The sequence below is a fragment of the Camarhynchus parvulus genome, chromosome 5 (assembly GCF_901933205.1).
Source record: "Camarhynchus parvulus chromosome 5, STF_HiC, whole genome shotgun sequence".
Lineage (NCBI taxonomy): Eukaryota > Metazoa > Chordata > Aves > Passeriformes > Thraupidae > Camarhynchus > Camarhynchus parvulus.
The window spans coordinates 8,534,102-8,553,159 of record NC_044575.1 but is presented as its reverse complement, the minus strand read 5'-3'; the positions used below and the strand labels follow the sequence as shown (position 1 = coordinate 8,553,159).

The 19,058-nt window shown below is 49.9% G+C and overlaps 1 protein-coding gene across 1 annotated transcript in view; it reads right to left on the bottom strand.

Moving 5' to 3' along the window:
• DAGLA (diacylglycerol lipase alpha) overlaps window positions 1-14,611 on the bottom strand; it is a 34,723-nt gene extending 20,112 nt beyond the window's left edge. Inside the window, exons 1-8 of the mRNA XM_030949658.1 lie at window positions 14,382-14,611; window positions 11,577-11,715; window positions 10,724-10,935; window positions 8,671-8,772; window positions 8,099-8,237; window positions 4,776-4,863; window positions 1,146-1,280; window positions 375-452 (exon numbers count right to left, since the gene is read on the bottom strand). Coding sequence (XP_030805518.1) covers window positions 375-452; window positions 1,146-1,280; window positions 4,776-4,863; window positions 8,099-8,237; window positions 8,671-8,772; window positions 10,724-10,935; window positions 11,577-11,671 — 849 coding nt within the window. The 5' untranslated portion in view covers window positions 11,672-11,715; window positions 14,382-14,611. The remainder of the gene's footprint in view (window positions 1-374; window positions 453-1,145; window positions 1,281-4,775; window positions 4,864-8,098; window positions 8,238-8,670; window positions 8,773-10,723; window positions 10,936-11,576; window positions 11,716-14,381) is intronic.
• Window positions 14,612-19,058: the final 4,447 nt, after the last annotated feature.

Here is a 19,058-nt window from a genome sequence, read left to right as displayed (position 1 = left end):
CAAAGTAAATTAGAGAAAGAGCTGAAGGGAGAAATGGCAGGGGGATAATGAGGGGGTGGAAATTTGGCAGGACGATCAAAATCAGGGGTAAATAAAAATCAGGGATAAAATCAGACAAATCTAAATCAGAGATAAATTAGGAATAAACCGAAATCAGGGATAAATCAAAATCTGGAATAAATGATGGATAACAGTGCTGACTCTCTTGCAGCAATATCACCTCACCAAGCCTCCAGAGATCAAGTTTTATTCCATTTGCATGGAATTTCTTGGATTATTTCAAAGAGGGGCAGAAAGGCATAAGAGAGGCCAGTGAGGAAAAGAAAACAAGGATCACAGGTGGGTTTGGAGGACCCCACATCCCAGGGACTTACCGCATTCTTCAGATCCAGGTATTTGGTGTTCCTGGTCACTGGCATTCCAGACAGGAAAGCTAAAATGTCATTGTTTGCCTGGAAGCCACAAATACACAGAAAAATTCCTCTGTGTGACAGCAAGACAAAAATCCACTCTCAAATATCCCAACCAGGCCCCTCAAATACTTCCAATGGTTTCATTCCTGCCTGATTTGAATCCCAACTCAAGGGGGGAAAAAAACCATTAAAATAAATCAATTTCCTACTGGGCTGACAATGTGCAAACCTCATCAGCAGCTTGGAAAACTGGGAATTTCCTTCTGTAACCTGAATCCCAAATCAAGGGAAAAACTCCAATAAAATAAATCCATTTCCTACTGGCTTGACAATTTGCAAACCTCAATAGCAGCTTGGAAATTTAGGAATTTTGGAAATTTTAGGAATTTTCACCCCTGCAGATTGCTGGAGTCTTCACCATATCTTTGTACAGTGGGAATAATCTTCCCATTCACTTCCAAGTACCTACAACCCCCCACTTGGAGGTGTTTTGGCATCAAGAGCACCTCCTGCATCACCTGCCTGGAGAGGATCAATCCAGATTGATTGCACCAGCTGAGCTCTTTGACAGGGGAAAAATTCATGGAAAGCTGCTGAACTTCACCATTATTTTTCTTTCCCACCTCAGCGAGCGAGAACAGCCCAGAAATGAGGACGGCAGAGCCCTGCAGCTGTTTCCCTGCAGGGAATCCCAGAGCAGCTGAGATTGCAGGGATTGCCAGGTTTGCCCACCTCATCCAGCACGGCGTTGCGCTTGGCGCGCTGCCGCTGCCGCAGCAGAACCAACCCCGCGATGATGTCCGAGGGGACGATGTCCAGGTCCCGGAAAAATTCCGCAAAAAGGTAAGCGATCTCGGAGTAGGCATCCTGCAAAATCCAGAGAGAGAGGGCTTGGAGGAGGAGGAGGAGGAGGAGTTGGGGTGTGGGAAGCCTCAAAACAGGGCACAGAGTGAGAACTGGACTCGTTTCTGGAGCTCAGCCTCCCAAAACAGGCACAAGATTCCTGCAGGGAATGCCAGATCTGGACTAATCACATGATTATTGTGTCTTGTTTGTTTTCCACAGTCTCACTCGGAGGCTGGATTTGTGCTGTGTGTGGGCACCTCGACATCCAAACAGCTCACACAGGACACAGGGAGGGAAAGGGAATGGTTTTGTCTCTCTCTATTAAATAAAACAGAGAAAATGGGATGAAAACAAAGCAAATCCCAATCCTGTGCTACCTCAGAGTCATCCTTTCTCCTCTAAAGCAGAATAAAGGCCATTCTGTGAGGAAAAAACACTAATTTTGTCCTATTTAAGAGTCTCTTCAACTCTAACTTTGCCCTTGGATCCTTTTTCCCATATTTATGCCAGACCTGAGATCCTGTTGCCCAAATTTAACCCAAACCTGGGAACCTTTCCCCAAATTTACCCCAGACCTGAGACCCTTTTGCCCACATTTAACTTGCCCGTTCATATTCCAGACCTAGGCTCCTTCTGCCCAAATTTAACTTGCCCAAATTTATCCCAGACCTGTGATCCTTTTGCCCATATTGCCAGGCTTTTCCAGGTTTCTTTCGGATGACACCCAAGCAAAAAGGCATGAAAAGTAAAAACTGAGACACTGAATGCAGAATTCCCAGAATGAAGGTGACCAAACCCAAAAAAGGAGGGACAGAAATGGAAGTGACTTGAGAGGGTCAAGCAAAACCCGAGAGCAGAGGGACGAGGATATTTTGATGAGAAATGTCCTTTTTCCACTTTTTGCTCTGTGCTACAGGCAAAAAAAAACCACAAGACCTTATAGGAGAATATTTTGGGAGGCTGGAGAGGGGCTGGAATGTGGGTCAGTGCTGACCTGTCATTACTCCAGCCTAAAGACAAGGATGATCCAGAGGCTGGAGCAACAAAACATGAAGCTGTACCCACCAATGATCCATATTTGACTCCTGCCATCCAAAAACCTTTCCGAGAAGGATGATCACAACCTTACCTGAACCTTTATCCTGTGTTTTCATAGTATCCTTTATCCAGCATCAAAACCCACAAGACTGGAGTATTGTGGAAACCCTGAGTACTCCAGAACGGGATTTCTCCTCTCCCTTCTTTGACCATCAAGACAGTAAATCCCTTCTCTTCCCTGCAGGAATGACCTACATCCTTTTATCCCTGCCAAACTCCTGGCATGTGGGATGACTTTCTGTCATTTTTCACTTCCCTACAAAAGCCAGTTAAATCCCCATTAAGAACTGGGGCTCCAGGTGCCAACTCTCTGTGCCAGCAGCGCCTTTGGAAAGCCAACGGCATTCCAACCGCAGTATCCTTGAAATCCTGACCTCATCAATCCTAGCATGGCTCCTGTGAGCTCACAAGAAATGCCAAGAGCCTCCAAAGGAAAACAGGACAAACACCCATTAATCCAAAGTGGCAGCTCCAGCCCTGGATGCTGTGACAAAAAAAGGCCCTGATGGAAGTTCAATGCATATTTTCCGCTCCAAAGGAACAGCTTTTTCTGGGAACACCTGACATTATTCCTGTTTGTCCACCTGGAGTGCTCTGCTACAAACCCTGAAGGCTCTGAGGCTTCAAACTTCACCCCAGATCCTTTCCCCAAAGCCATGTCCATTCCATAAAACACTTTTCCAGCCCAGAGGACAACGATCCTCTGCTGCTACATTTTTTTTCCATGGGGTCTGGGATGGGCAGCGATGGATTCATTTCTGATCCATTACGTGCTCATTCATTCCACACGCTGCCATGCCAGGACACAACGTCAGGGCTTGTTCCTGCAGAGAAAAGAGGCTGGAAATTGCTCAAAAGCTGGATGTAAAGTGGAAATTCAACAGCATTAGGAATGTGAGGCATTTGGAATCCACTTTTATTCCAAGCTTAACAAAAAAGAGAAACAGTCACTGCAAAATGGAAGAAGTTTGTTAAAAAGAATTTGAAATATTTGGAATACTTTGCAATCCTGAATAAAATGAGAGTTGTTCAGGGCATTCAGGTGCCTGTCAGGGCTCTCTCTCCCAGGATGCAGCATCCACACTGTGCCTCAGGACAGGAGTCTCTGGCACCCTGGCAAGGTGACCTGGATGTGCTCTCAGGGAGAAGGGAAAAGCCTCTGCTCTGGAGCACCAAGGAAAAGCTGCTGTGGGAGCTGCCAGGGCACAAAACTCCCTTGGTCTCAGGTCAGATAAGCTGGGAGCTGGCAGGCCTGAGCTTGAACTTCCCAGAAGGACATTCCCAAGGAACATGGTGGCATTTTAGCCAGGGAAAGGGATCCTGGGAGGGGCAGCATTCTGAGACACAGTGCTGGACTTCTGCACAAGGGCTGTGACAATTCCTGAAGCCTTCCACACTCTGGAAGTTGCACCTGTGGACAATTCCACAGCACTCCCTAAGAAATGCTGTTAATCCAATTCATCACCTGGGAAGAACAAACGTTCACCTGACTCTCCTTCATTTTTCCACTTTCCCTTTGGAGCTTTCAATCCCTGTCTCATTTCTCTTCCTCTCCACGTTCACATCCCTTCCAGTGTGCTCCTTTTCCCGCTGCATCCTTTTGGAGCACGAACTCTGGGCTATATTTAGTGAGGACACGGTGGCTGTGGTCGGTCCCTTGGTGTTTTCCCTGTCATTTTCCGTGCCCTTCTAACTGGAGTTAAACGTCTGGGCGGATTTTTTGGCCACTGCTGGTTTTGTTGGAATGTCCTTGAAAAATCCCAGCTTTTTCCCTAAGAGGTTGTAACTAATTCAGAGCTCAGTGTCTGCAAGAACACAAGTCTCCTGATTTTTATGACTTTCTCCTCCCTTTGGGAACAATTCCCTGGTTCTGCTGGCTCCTTCAGGAGTCCTCAAATCCTCAGAATTTTAACTAACTTAGTTAAATCAAGAGCAAATCTTTCCAGCACCAAAGTTTGACTTGCCTCTCCAGCAGGTCCTCAGGAATGCTGGTGAGTCCCACCCTCAGGCACAAACCTGCTCCTAGTGATTCTAAGGAGAATGGAATAACTTCTGGGGAAGGAGTTTCAAGGCCTTTACCCTTCCCTGCTAGAGAACAGCAAGGGAAAATCCCAATGGCAGCACATGAAAATTCCCAGTGACCTTCATGTGGATCTGTGGATTAGACAGTCTTTGATTGTCAAGAGATCCAGAAGGATTTTGGTAGTTCTTCCAGATTTTTGTTTTCCCATTTCCAAATTCTCCTCCTTAAGGGTGTGAGACTGACGGAAACAACAGGAGAAAGCACTCAGGAAGGGGATGATAAAGGGAAATGGGAGCTGCCCAGGAAGTGCTGCCAAATGTGATCCTAACCTGAGGGAAAACAGGGATTTCTCCCACTGATATTTTGATTCCCAGCAGGAGATTTTTGGTACCCACCGACTGGGAGTCCTTTGTCCGTGTGCAGCAGAGGAACACCTTGAGCCTGCGTGTCCAGCTGCTGGCTTGTCCCTCTTCCAGGCGGTGTCTGGGAATAAAGGGAAAGCAGGAATGTGAGGAGACGCAGAACAAGGTGTAGGATCCAACATGGAGTGGCACAGCCTGTGCTGTCCCTGGAAAAATGGAATAAGGTTCCCCCAATCCCCCTTTTACCCAGGCTGAGCCCCCTGAGCTCCCTCAGCCACCCCTGGTGCTCCAGCTCCTGCCCCAGCTCCGTTCCCTTCCCTGGATATGCTCCAGAGAAGTGTGAATCCACAGGATCAAGCACTGTGCTTGGATACCTGGTATCCTGCCTGAATGGGATGCATGGAATGAGGTTCCTGTTGCAACTTGGCAGCTGCTCTATGTGCCAGGATGTGCAACCACTCAGGAGGAAAAAGTTACCTCAGGGTGAGGGACTGGGAATGGCACAAGAGACCCTGAGCATTTCAGACATGCAATTTTTCCCAGTCACAGAATCAAGGAATGCTTTGGGTTGGAAGGGACTTTTAGGATCACTGTGTTCCACCCTCTGCCACAGAAGTAGGGACTGACTCCGTGCCAGAGTGCCAGCTCCCTGAAGTCCACAGCTCCTCTTTTTTTTTTAGGGAAACACAGATTTAATCCCGGTCAGAGCAATCCAAAATAAAACACCACTCCATTTTCTGGCAGGGTATCCCATCAGGATAAGCCCAAGCCCAGAAACTGGTTTGCACCTGGAAGGAAAAGATGCTAGCAAAGGAATATTTGCTTGAAATGGAAGGAGCAGATCCCACAGGGACCCATCAGCTCCTGCCTGAGTATCTGAAAACAGCTCTCCATAACCTTTCAGAAGAAGAATGGGAATATGACTGGCAGCAGGGCTTTGCTCCCCCAGATTCCAAAGAACTCCAGAATTTCCCTGGCGGGGTTCAACAACCAAGTGTACTCTGAGCTGTTTTCCCTCCATCTTTTCCCAAATTCTTTCTTCCTAACTTCCACACGTTCAGTAGGAGCTCCAAAGCTCCATGGAAAAGCCTTGGCACAGCAAGCCAAACCTTTTATTGGGTTGTTTCTTTTTCCCAGCCCACACACACCACGATGCCACTGGGAAAGGAAAACCACCATGGGACACAATCCAGCCAGGCAGAGAACTTCCTCATCTATTCCTTGGAAAGGATTTCTTTCAGCAAGAGGGAGAAGTTGGGAATGTATCCTTTGGAAACAATTGTTTGAGCAGTGAACAGTCATACTTGATGTTTGTTTTTCACATCATAGCCCACAGCGTTTGCTTGTTAACAGCTGTTAACATTCCCTTTCCAGAGGGAAAATCCATGAACAGCAGGAACAAGCTCTCCATAAATACTGCAGGCCTGGAGGGAAAAACCCAGCCAAGGGAGAAAGGCCTTCACTCAGCTTTCTGGAATCTCAAAATTCCCCACAGAGGAGAGAATTTTGGAGTTGGTTTGAATTTACTAGTGCGAGCTGTGGAGCTCAGATTTGCTTTGGAAAAATCATCAAGAATTCTGGAATGGAAGGGACCACAAAGCTCATCCAGTTTCAGCCTCTGCCATGGGCAGGGACAGTTCCCACTGCCCCAGATTGTTCCAAGCCCCATCCAGCCTTGGACATTTCCAGGGATGGAGTAGCTACAGCTGCTCTGGGAAAACCATTCCAGTGCCTCACCACTCTCACAGGGAGGAATTTTTTCCTTGGATGCAGTACTACATCCACAGTATCATCCTTCTTATCTTCCTGGGAATGTCCTGATTCCAAGCAGCAATCACCATGCTAGGCACTAACTCCAAATATTCCAGGCCACTGTAACACATTGGAAAGGTCAGGAGGAATATCTGGCATTCCACAAAAAAAACCCAGGCTCCTTCTCACAGAACTTGATGCACTATCCTTAGAAAAGCCCAGTTTTCCCTCAAAAGGGACCTCATTCCAAGTCATTGGAATATGGAAAAATACACAAACCCAATGAAAAATGGGATATTTATGGAGTGGTTTTTGAAAGCCTCATTTTTTATCCCTCGGATCCCGATGCCCTCCAAAGCCACATTCCTCAAGGACAGTCACAAATCAAAGGAAACAAAGCCTGTTTGTGTTGTCCCCTACTGGAAAAAATTCTTCAGAAAAAGCTTTGCTTGGTGAAAAAAAGCTTTTTCTCTCCCCATCTGGGGAGCTCCAAGATGGAATCAACTCTTAATTAAAAGATTCAACTGCCAACACAAATGGAATTGTTCCTTGGCCAAGACCAAATAGGAGAAACCTCAGGGCAAAAGGTTGGATTTTGGAGAGGAAAATAAAGGAAGAAAGGGGATTTGGAAGGAGATGCTGCCTCAAAGTAAGGAAAATTTAAGCACACACTCACTGTTTCCACGGAAAACGCTGCTATAGGATATGGACAAACAGGTTGTTGTGGTCAGCAGGGTCCATGAGGATCCACAAATCCAGCAATTAAGGCAGAATCCAGCTGGATTCTGCATGGCTTTGTCTCCTTTGGATGCAGGTGCCCACACACAGCACCTGACAGGGAGCTGCATCCTCCCAAAATCCCCTTCAGCAAGGCAAGGAGAAGGGCAAGATCCCAAAAATGCAGGACACCCTTCCAGAAACCTTGCCCTGGGAAGCTGTGGTTGCCCCATCCCTGGAAGTGTTCCAGGACAGCTTGGACAGAGCTTGGAACAACCTGCTATAGTGGAAGGTGTCCCTGCCCATGGCTCAAAGGGCTCTAAGATCCCTTCCAGCCCAAACCATCCTGGAATTCCCTGGCTTGAGGAGGATTTTGGGTGCCTGTAGCCATAAGGACACAGCACTGGTAATGCTGAAAGCCTTCACTGGTTCTTTCCTTAAATCTTTGTGTCCTTGGATAAAAGGGAAGTTCAGTCTGCTGTGAAGACAGGCTGGGAGAGCTGGGAATGTTCAGCCTGGACAAGTGAAGGCTCCAGAGAGATCTTAAAGTGCCTCATGTGGATCCAAGAGAGCTGGAGAGGGACTTTGGACAAGGGGCTGGAGGGACAGGACAATGGGAAATGGCTTCCCACTGACAGAGAGAGGGCGGGGACAGATGGGATATTGGGAAGTGATGCTTCCCTGTGAGAGTGGTGAATCCCTGGAACAGATTTCCCAGAGAAGCTGTGGCTGCCCCATCCTTGGAAGCATCCAAGGCCGGGTTGGAGCTACCTTTTCTAGTGGAAAGCATCCCTGCACATGACAGAGGGTTGGAATTCAATGATCTTTAAGGTCCCTTGCACTCAAGGCACCCTGGAATTCCGGGATCCCACGGAATGCTGCCTCACCTGAGGTTGTAGGTCCTTAGGTTGCGCTGCCGGCGCTTGGTGGCGCGGAGCTTGACAAAGGTGCGTCCCGTGGGATCGAAGACACACAGTACAGTGATGCACACACTCAGGATCACCACCCAGTTGCACACCACCATTCCTGAAAAAAAAACAAACCAGGAGTCACGTGCTCCAGCCCTTACTTCCCACCCCAAAAGGAAATCCTCTGGAAAGGCTTTTAAGCCACAGCTGGATGAGTCTTCCGGCTGTTTTATGGGGCTCCCCAAGTATCCGGGACTGCACCATTAACATCATCCCCACCAGGAGACTGGGAACGGCTTCCAGGAAAACAGTAAAACCATTCTGAAGGGCAAAAGCAGAATTTACAGACTGCCCTTCCCTGGGAACGCGGATCCCTGCCCGAGCGCCGGCAGCACAGGCGGATGAATGGAACGACTGTTCCGAGCAATAAACAGGAAAACAAGCCCCACATTGACAGCTCCCAGCCACTTCCCAGAGTCAATCAGCACAGGGGAATGAAGGATGCCCGCCAATCCGTCGGAATGCTCCCAGGCCACATTCCAGCTCCGTACCCAGGGTGACACTCTTGGCTGTGATGTCGTTGCAGGAGGTGTAGTACTGTGTCAGCCACACGATGCCCACGATGGCGTACACGAACTCAATCACCAGGATCGCTGGAAAAAATGGGAACAGCACAGATGACAGCAGCCTTTTCCCTAAGGATGAGCTCCTCTTCCCGTTTTCTCACAAGGAATAGGTACAAAAACGCTTTGGAAGGGGATGTGTAAGGAGATGAGCCTAAAGTGTGACATGTTCCAAACAACTCCGAAAAAATGGGATCGTGGAGGGGTCAGCGCCCTTGGTTGTGTCACAGGTATGAATCAGAGATCCAGACCTCCCTCCCACGCTGCTGGAAAGACTCCCTGAGGCAGCAGGAATGACAGGACTCAAGCCTTAACTACCTCAGACAGCTGGCCTGACTCACGGATCCAAAATACGTGAGTGTGTGGATCCAGGATTAATCCCGCTCACTATGCTTAGCAAACATTCTCAGCACCTTTGCAGCCCTTCCCATAACAGTTCCAAGGAGACAGCGCCTAAGGAGCTCCTCAGTTTTGCATGTGACTGACAGCAAACTAGAAACTGGGGATTAACAGTGCTTCCCTGGAACAAGAAAGCTGAGATACTGCTCTGAAGTGCCCATCCTCCCACTTTCTCCCCAGAATTCCAAAGAACATGTGGGCAATCAGGTGTGGAGAAGGTGAATACCTTGCTTGGGATTGCCTAAATTTTGGTGGAGCTGAGACTAAATCCAGCCTGGCTTATCCCACTCACCCTCCTTATCTCCTGCTGGCACAGAATCTTTCCATAAGTGGCTTTGCTACAGACCTGGAAAGACCAGTTCCAGGAGACAGAGCTTTCCTGGGCAAGGAATCAGGGCTGGGACTGGTTCCTGATAAACCCAAATTATGCCTGAGTTAGGTTTTGCTTCCCTTGGCTCCTCTCCCCTTTGCCTGCTGCAGGACAGGAGCAGCAGGAGTAGGGATGAGACATTCCCAGGTTCACATTAGAGTTAATTCCCTAAATTCCTCTGCATTAAACAGCACATGCTTAAATTGGGATAGTCACATGGACCTTGCCCACGCACTGGTCACGCTCCCACTTCCATCAGCACAACTGATCAACCACCAGGAGCAAAATACCCAGGAAAAAGGGAATACAAGACCCAAAACCCAGGGAAATCCCACTCCTGAGCACACAGAGTTTAAGGAAGAAGAAGGGATGTTTTGGGGGGCAGAAAAACCTTTCTTTGGATTCTCCCTACCTCCCCTGCCCCACTTAGTCTGGTTTTAACACAAACTGCCAGGCTCTCCATGCTTCCCTAGGGAGACTGGCTGGGAAGCTGGAGAGGGAGATTTGTTTGCTGTTTGCGTTAATGACTTGCACTGAGCATTCCAAGTCTTCCAGACTGAGCTTTCAAGCAAGGTTATCCTTATTTTAGTGGATTCTGCAGGAAAACAACCCGGCAAAAAGCAGGGATGCAAATCCACAGGATGAATTGTTTGGAATGTGTTTGGCTCTGCATCCCCCAAGATTTTTCTCTTAAAACCTTTCATTTGGCACAGAAAAATCAGATTAAATTTCTGTACCTGGAAGGCAACAGAATCCAGGGAAAACAAGCTAAAAGGGAATGAGGGATCAAGGAATAATGCTCTTCCCTGCTCTAGTTTTTGGAGAGGGAGCAAGACAGGAATTGCTTATAGGAAGAAAAAGAGAGTGAGCAGGTGGAAAACCTCTTTTCCTCCCAGTGCCTGGAGGGATGAATCAGGTGAGTCAAGAGGCAACACCTCGGGGTCAGAACCTTAGGGATTTATGCCTCTATCCTTGGAAAACGTAGAGGGGGAAAAGAGAGACAGAAGGGGAGCAGATTCCATGAGAGGAAAAGGAGGTTATTTGGGACATCGCCTGCCAGTCTGACAGCCGTGACAAGGCGCAGCCTATGGATTCATCGGGATGCACGGCACATCCTGGCAGCCATCTGGCTGTGCCAGAGGATCCCCACTAGGCAGGGAGACGAGGCTCCAGGGCAGAGCACAGGGAAGCGCAGAGGCTCCGGTCGCTTACCCAGTCGTACATAGAGGACGTACTGCATGGAATCCCGCGGCTCCGTGTACAGGATGCTCCCGCGCATGCTGAGCCAGATGATGGCCAGCTCGGCGATCATGCAGCTCAGCAGGATTCCCAGGTAGCCTCGGCCGTGGTCCACCAGGTTCAGGGAGCACGTCTCGTTGGGATTGTACACCAGCCCGAAGAGCACCACCGAGAGAATCACAAACCTGCCGGGCAGGAAAGCCAAGGAAACCATGGAATATCCCACAGCTCTTCCCTCCTCAGTGTCCCACAGCTCCTTACATTAATCTTCATTTGGGTCTCAAATCCCCACAAGCCATCCAGAGGCTCTGCTACACCCAGCAGAACCATTTAATCCATGCCACATTATCCCGTGGGATTTGCCACTCCAGAGAAGTCGTGGCTGCCACATCCCTTGGAAGTGTTCAAGGGCAAGTTGGACAGGGTTTGGAGCAACCTAGTGGGAGCCATCCCTGCCCATAGCAGGGGGTTGGAATTGGATAGTCTTTAAGGCCTCTTCCAACCCAAACCATTCCAGAATTCCATGCCTGTTTTTCCTGAGCTTCTGTACAGAAACACGGCCCTAAATTCTAGTGGAGAATCTTGGACAGCACAGGAGGATAACAAAAAGCTTTGGTCAGGCTCTTTGGAACTAGGCTAGAACTTGGAACAGAGCTAAGCTGGAAAACGGGAACAGAAGCTGGAAAAATGTTGGTGTTCATCAGGAATGCCCCAACCAAACTTTCTGGCCCCGTGTAGAAGCGCAGGGAGAATTTCCAGCCATGCCAGAAATAGCCAGAAGAATTCCTGGGTGAATTCCAAGCATCCTTGTGCCCTTCTCACTTACCAGGTGGTGTGAAGGAGGAAGAGGAAGACGGCTGGCAGAACCAGGTCATCGCTGCCCACAGACCAGCGCCGGCGGAACACGACAATCCCTGGCATGGCTGGCGGGTCCCGGGAAGTTCAGCAGGCACAGCACTCACCTCCTGGAAAAGAATGGAAGCAAAGCTGCTGCTGAGCCTCTCCAGCCCCCTCTGGAGAGCCCCACAACCTGGGAGCCATCCTGGTTTATCCCAGAGCTGCTTTCTTCCAGCACCAGGGGGCATGGCATGCTCGGGAAGGAGGGCTGGGATCTGAAGGAGTGGGAAGTATTAGGTGAAACCGGTGTGTAACTCATCCAGATCCACTTCATGGGATTACCTGGAATCCTGTTAGGCTGTGATGGTGAGCAGCCACTGTGGGATTTGGGACAGGTCATCCTGGCCTCAAATCTCTGGAAAACCCTGTTACTGTGTTTTTCCATGCACAAACCTGCTGCCAGGCTGTTGTTGTCCAACAATTCTCCCCCCAACACTTGGCTCAGGAAGCCAAAATATCCATTAACAGCCGGTGACAGCGTCTGGGGAACTATAGACTGGCTCCCAACAGCACTTTCAGTGAGGATATTGGCTCCTAGGAGATCTCCCCCTGGACCAGCAGGAGCATCCTGCCAGCTCCACATCTCCGTCGCATCTGTACTGGCCCTGACAGGCACGACCAATTCCAAGGTGGAAGATTGAGGAGCTGCTGTTCCTCCCTGGGTTTTGTTTGTGCTCCTATTTTTAGGGCTTCCCAAACCCTTTGGAAAATAGAAACAGGAGTGGTGCAAAGTCACGAGACTGCACAGGGCGCTCCAGCCTCCTCCAGCACAGCCATCCCACTCCATCCCAGCTGGCCGTACTCCAAACTGCTCCAGAGCGACTCTGGCAGCACACCTTATCCCACTCCTGCCTTCCTGGCTCAACACATGACCCACAGCCAGGAATTTTCCTTGGTTTTGTCAAATCCAGGATGGTATCTTTGCACTCTCTCCACAGACACCAGGGATTTCTGGATTGGAGGATTAGTCCTGTCCCTCTTTCCATGCCCTAATCCCTGTCCCACTTCTTACCTGTGCTAGCAGGGAATGCTCCACCTCATCTGTGCCTCTCTGCTCCAAGCTCTCCCAACTGATCCATCTCAGTCCCCAACTCCACCAACCTCCCAATTCCCACATCCATGCACTGCTGCTGGAGTGCTCCACCCATGGCCGGCTGTGGCCATGCTGTTCCAAAGCTGCACTTGCAAATCCCTAAGTGCTCTTGGATTTTTGCCTCTGGGAACCCAACAGCAAGCAACCAAGTGTCCTCATCCATTACTTACAAAAGGATTTCTGACAGCATTCCCAAGGGAATATTACCTGCAATACTTCCTGTACCAGGCAAAAAAAACCCCACACTTGGATATGATGCTCCTAATTTAGTGCTGTGGGTAAAACCAATTAGAAAGGGGAGGACATCCATAAAATTTCAGCATAGCTTGGATACGAAGGGAGCTTGAAGACGATCCAGTTCCATCTCCCTGTCATGGATTGGGACAGCTCCCACTAGTCCAGGTTGCTCATGATTTAAACTAAGTTGAACCTTCCAGATAACACAAATGTTGGGTTTGAGACAGCCCATGGCACCAATTCCTGCCCTGTCCCACTAAATCCAACCCAGCAGTCAGGTGTGGTTACCCCACCACTTCCCAGAATATCCCAAATCCAGAGTCTCCTCTCCTGGGGCAACACCCACAGCCACTGGGAAGGATCTTCCAACCCACTTCAGCCACCCATTACTGAAAATCTACACAATCCCCTCAAATTCCAGGAGATTCCATAGTTAACAGGCCGCTTCCAGCCTGTCATTCAGTTGAAGGAAATGCTCCATTCCACAAACAAAGCAAATGCAAAATTCCAACGCCATTTGGATTCCCACTTCTTCAGCACAGAATAATCAGAGCACTGGGTACATTCCAGCTCTACCTTCACTCCTCTGGCCATCTGGAGACTCCCTCCCAGCCCCATCGTGCCTGTCATTCACCACCCAGGATAGCTGGGATATCACAAACCCTGGATACACCTCCAGCACTTCCCAGCCCAGCTCCGTTCCCGTCATCCCTCAGCTGCGTCCCACCGACGTGCTTTCCGGAACTCTTCCACCCCGCCAGTTGGGCTCTCCCAGTTCCCAGCACCCTCTCCCAGTTTGAGAAGCAGGATATCAATGACAGCAACAAATATCCAATGTGGATTCCTTATCCACGGCAACAGATGGGGACAGAGCGGAGAAGCCTGTCACTCACTGTCACATACGGGAATACTCACTGTGGAACTGTCACTCCACTTACCAGGCTCCCAGGGCAGGAACATTCCCAATTTATTCCCAAAGATCCCTGAATTTAAACCAGGAGGTTCGGGGCTTTGCCCCTGCTTTGGAAAGGAGAGAGATGACAGAAGGCCCGAGACTGGAAAACCCACCAAAAAAAGCTCTCACTGTGAGGACTCTCCAGCTTCATCCCAGCACAGCATATCCCAGGAACTGTTTTAAGATGCTGAAGATATGATCCAGCAAAAGAACTGGGAGAACCGGAAGGCTGGAGTGCAAAGAGCCCTGAGACCACTGACCCCGGCTCTGTGACAGCAAGAACCCTCACATTGTCCCTAAAACTGCTGGAAAGAGCCAAACATTCCCAGGATCTTGAAAGCTGAATCCCAGTACAAGCAGTCCCAAGCTCCCAACACTGAAAAAAGGGAAGCACATGCACAAGGAGCCCCCTCAGAGCACGGCAAGACCTAGGGAAGCAGGAACCTTACATGGCATGTGGTCCAGCCGCTGCGCATCCTTCTCTCCCAGAAGGGTATTTCAGGAAAAGTGCATATCCAGGGAGACAGGCATCACAAGCTCAGGAGGGAACAGCAAACTCTTCCTGCAGCCATTGAAAATCCCACTCAGCAAAGGGAAGCACGGCATGGGAACTGGGATCTGCCTGACGACAGAGCCGGGCATCATCCTCAGAGCAACTCCCTCCCTGCACCTCATTTATCCACCGGGAATGCCGAGAGCCAGAGGTCGTGACTCCCCCCTTCCACACCCCCCAGCACCCTCTGGAAGGAAGTGACATCATCCCTATTCTGAGGAGATTGTACGTGGATTGTGGGAAGGAGGACTGGGAGCGAGAGCGGGCGATGCTGTCAGAGATGCGGAGCCGGGAGAGGAGGAAAACCCTGGAGCGGCACAAACCTCCTCCCTCTTCCCACCGAGAAAGCGGGAGCGCTGCCGGGAGCCCTCGGACACGGCCATGGCATCGGGCTGGGAAAGGCTCCTGGCCACCGACTCTCCCAGTGAATGGCCAGGGGGAGGGGACTTGGATGGGACACAAAAGGGACACACAGAGGGGGCCACCCCGGGCACAGAAAGGAGAGACTGTTCCAGAGGAGCCTCTCCCGGCCTTTCCAGCCGTTAATTCCTTGTGACATGCTCTGGGCTATGACAGGATGTGGGGGAAGGGGAGAATTAGCTGTCTGTAGGGAAAGGCTTAGGGAAAAGAGCAAGGGAGAAAAACGGTACAGTGAGAAAACATTCCAGCTAAACCTCGGAGACTTAGGCTAATCCAACAGCCCATCCCATCTGACATGAGCCTCCTTAGGGAGAAGTACACCAGGAAATAAAGCTGAAGGAAAAAGGCTGTGCCTGGATCCTGCATGCCAGGAGCCCACCCACACCACAGCAACACCCCCGGAGTCACCCACTCCCTCCACCCAAATCCAGGCAGGATTTGCTCCAAGCTCCCAGAATCGCAGATTCCCGAGGCACCCACACAGCCCAATGCTCCAACCCCCTGCAATCCTCATCCCTGCATCCGGAGGCTCACAACCCCCTGCAATTCCCCACCCCTATATCCAAAGGTTCACAAACCTCTGTAATTCCCCATCCCTGCAAATCCCCATTCCTGCATCCACAGGCTCATAACCCCCTGCAAATCCCCATCCCTGCATCCACAGGCTCACATCCCCCTGCAAATTTCCAGTCCTGCATCCACAGGTTCACAACTCCCTGCAATTCTCCATCCCTGCATCCACAGGTTCACAACTCCCTGCAATTCTCCATTCCTGCATCCACAGGCTCATAACCCCCTGCAAATCCCCCTCCCTGCAATTCCCTATCCCTGCATCCACAGGCTCACATCCCCCTGCAAATTCCCAGTCCTGCATCCACAGGTTCACAACCCCCTGCAATTCCCCATCCCTGTATCCAGAGGTTCACAACCCCCTGCAATTCCCCATCCCTGCATCCAGAGGTTCACAACCCCCTGCAATTCCCCATCCCTGTATCCACAGGCTAACTCAGGATTCCCACTTCCATCACCCCCAAACCTCCCCTGGTTCCCAACCTTCTGCTGTTCAGAGCAAAAGATGAGAGGCCAAAACCAGGCTGAAATCAGATCTCCTGGGAGTTTTTTCTCCCTCTGTCAGATCCCTGGGGATGTCTGCATAGAGGAAGCCCTGCTATCCCAATATTCCTTCCCTACCTTTTCCCTCAGGCACCTGATGGCACTTTCACAAGACCCAGGTATGACAAAGCAATCCCATCTCATCTCTGCCAGCACCCTCTTCCAGCTGGCCTCTGCAAATTCCAGAGTTCTCCAGGGTGACTCACCCAAGGAAATTCCCTCTAAACAAGCCAGATGTTTGCCTTCACTGCTCAGAGCTACAGAATTCACAAAAAAACCCTTGGATTTGTAGGTCTCAGTGGATGGTTGCAGGCGTTGCTAAAGGACAGAGCCCTTTGCTGTTCCACAGAAATCCAGCATCATGTCCCAGAATGCTGCCCCTCCCAGGATCCCTTTCCCTGGCTGAAATGTCACCATGTTTCCCAGGAATGTCCCAGGGGAACATGGTGACATTCCCAACCTGTCACCAACCTGCTGCCCTGCTGGGAAGTTCAAGCCCAGGCCTGCCAGCTCCCAGCTCATCTTAGGAAATGCAGCTGGAAAACCAAAGAAGCTTTGTGTCCTGCCAGCTCCCATAGCAACTTTTCTTCAGGAGTGATTTTCTCTCTGAAGCAGAGGTGCTTCCCTTCTCCCGGAGAGCACATCCAGGTCACCTTGCCCAGGTGCTGGAGATACCTGTCCTGAGAGCACAGCATGGATGCTGCATGCTGCTTTTTCACTCTGCAGGATAACAGACAGTTCACTTCCCTAACCAACAGAATTGCAGCCCCATCAATCACCCCAAATACTTCCTCCCCTCATCAGCATGTCCCACACGGAATATGGGCTTCCATTCCAGGCTGGATCATTCCCTTGCAGCTCCCAGAACCCTCTCATTACCATCAAGCACTTACCGGACTTGACGGAAATCATCAATTCCAGCTTGGATCCAACCCCATCAGGCTCCATCCAGCTGTTCTGAAGGGGTTTAAATGAGGCTCTTTCTGTTCCTGAGTTGGTTTCTCACAATCTGAGAATTGTTCTCGCCTTCCAGGGAGAAGGGGGATGGGTCATATCCATACAGAAAATGTCCTGAAGCTGGCCAGAGGAATTTGCATGGAGCAGCTCTGCTCTCAAGCCAGGCTGGGAGAACTGGGATAGCTCAGCCCAGAGAGAAGGCTCCAAGAAGCCTTAAAGCCTCTTCCAGTGCCTAAGAGGGCTCCAAGAGAGCTGGAAAGAGCCTTTGGAATAGGGCATGGAGGGACAAGACAAGGAGGAATGGCTTCCCACTCACTTGGTTTGGATTAGATATTGGGAAGAAATCCTTCCCTGTGAGAGTGGTGAGGCCCTGGAATGGATTTTCCAGAGAAGCTATGGCTGCCTCAAGCCTAGAAGTGACAAGTCCAGGCTGGACAAAGCTTGGAGCAACCTGGGATAGTGGGAGGCATCCTTGTCCACAGCAGAGGGTAGAATGGGATGAGCATTCAATAACCTTTCTAAACCAAACCATTCCAGGATTGAATACCAAGAGAGGACAAATTCCACAGCACCAAAGGAAGGCAAATCCTTTCTGCCATTTCCAAGGGGCAGATAGCATCTGCTGCAAGCAGTGCCTGCAGGAATTGCAGAGAAAGCTCTTCCCAGGGGGAAGAAGGCACAGCAGCTGCCGGAAGCTTGTGAGGAGAGCTCTGCCCTCACCGGAGGTGATTAAGGGAACAGACCCCTACTTTAAGAAATATTCCATGGATTCATTTAAGAGCCATATTTATAAGCAAATCCCAGGCAGAGATCACTGGCAAAAATCAATGGGGATTAGAATTTTGGGATATCTTCATGGCTACTTTGAAGATTCTCCTTGACAATCTCCCATTTTCCAAGGAGAATGGAATAAAAAGAGACAGTGGCAGAGCCAGGGAATGAAGCTTGGAGACAGGAAAGGTTCAAAGAGCCTCCTGTGGCTTGGCACACTTCGGATGTGGCTCCCTCGGGATAAGGCCATGGCACCACAGTCACCTCCACAATGTCATCGGGACAGAACTAATGGGATCAGCTTGGATCTGGAACTCCAGCACTGCCCACTGACACAAATTCCCAAAATAATCTCAGAGTATCAACTGACCTTCAAAACACAGAGAACGAGGACTTACCTGTTTGGCCCACCAGTTTAGCCCTGAAATCCTGGAATAAATTCCTTGTAACTGCAATGGTGATGGATACAGGATTGGTGTAGCCACTTCCCAGATGGCCCAGCACTGATCCATCTCCATCCCACCTCATTCCTCCCTCAGACTCCTTCCGAAAGCCCCTTTGCCATAAACACAGCAAGGTGCATGTTCTCCTTGGTTAAATCCATCCCCTTTTCCTTAACTCCAAACTCTCCTGCCTGGGGTAGAAACAGGTCTCATGAATCCCACATTTCCCTCAAACATGCACGACATCTCCTTTCTGTTACATTGGGAATGATTAATTTTTAATAAGGAGACTCCAGTATGCATCTCCTTGGCATGGACTTGACCGCAGCAGTGGAGTTTTCAGGAAAAATGGGACTATCTTGCAAACCTTAATGGATTTAGTGCAAGAGGATGGACAAATCCCAAAGGCGCCACTCCTAGCACTTGTTCCCAGTTAAAAGCAGGATAAGGGATTCACTGAATCAAAAAAAAAGAAGGAAACTCTCCACTTTGGAATGAACCTCCTCCTAACAACTGGGACCAGTTCTGAGACTGTTCCCAGGCATCCCAGTCCCAGAAACCAGTGACACTGCACATCCCAATGCTTCTCTCCACTGAATATCCCTGCACCACCCCATGGGCTAGGATTTGTCCACAGCATCACCATTAAGGCTGGAAAAGCCCTCCAAGATCAAGTCCAACCATTCCTCCAGCACTTCCAAGGCCACCTCTATCCCACATCCCCAAATGCCACATCCACGGGGCTCTTAAATCCCTCTGGGGACGGGGATTCCACCACTGGAGCCTGCTCCAATGCTTTAAGACCTTTTCCATTGAGGAATTTTCTCCAATATCCAACCTAAACCTCCCCTGGTGCAATTTGAGGCAAT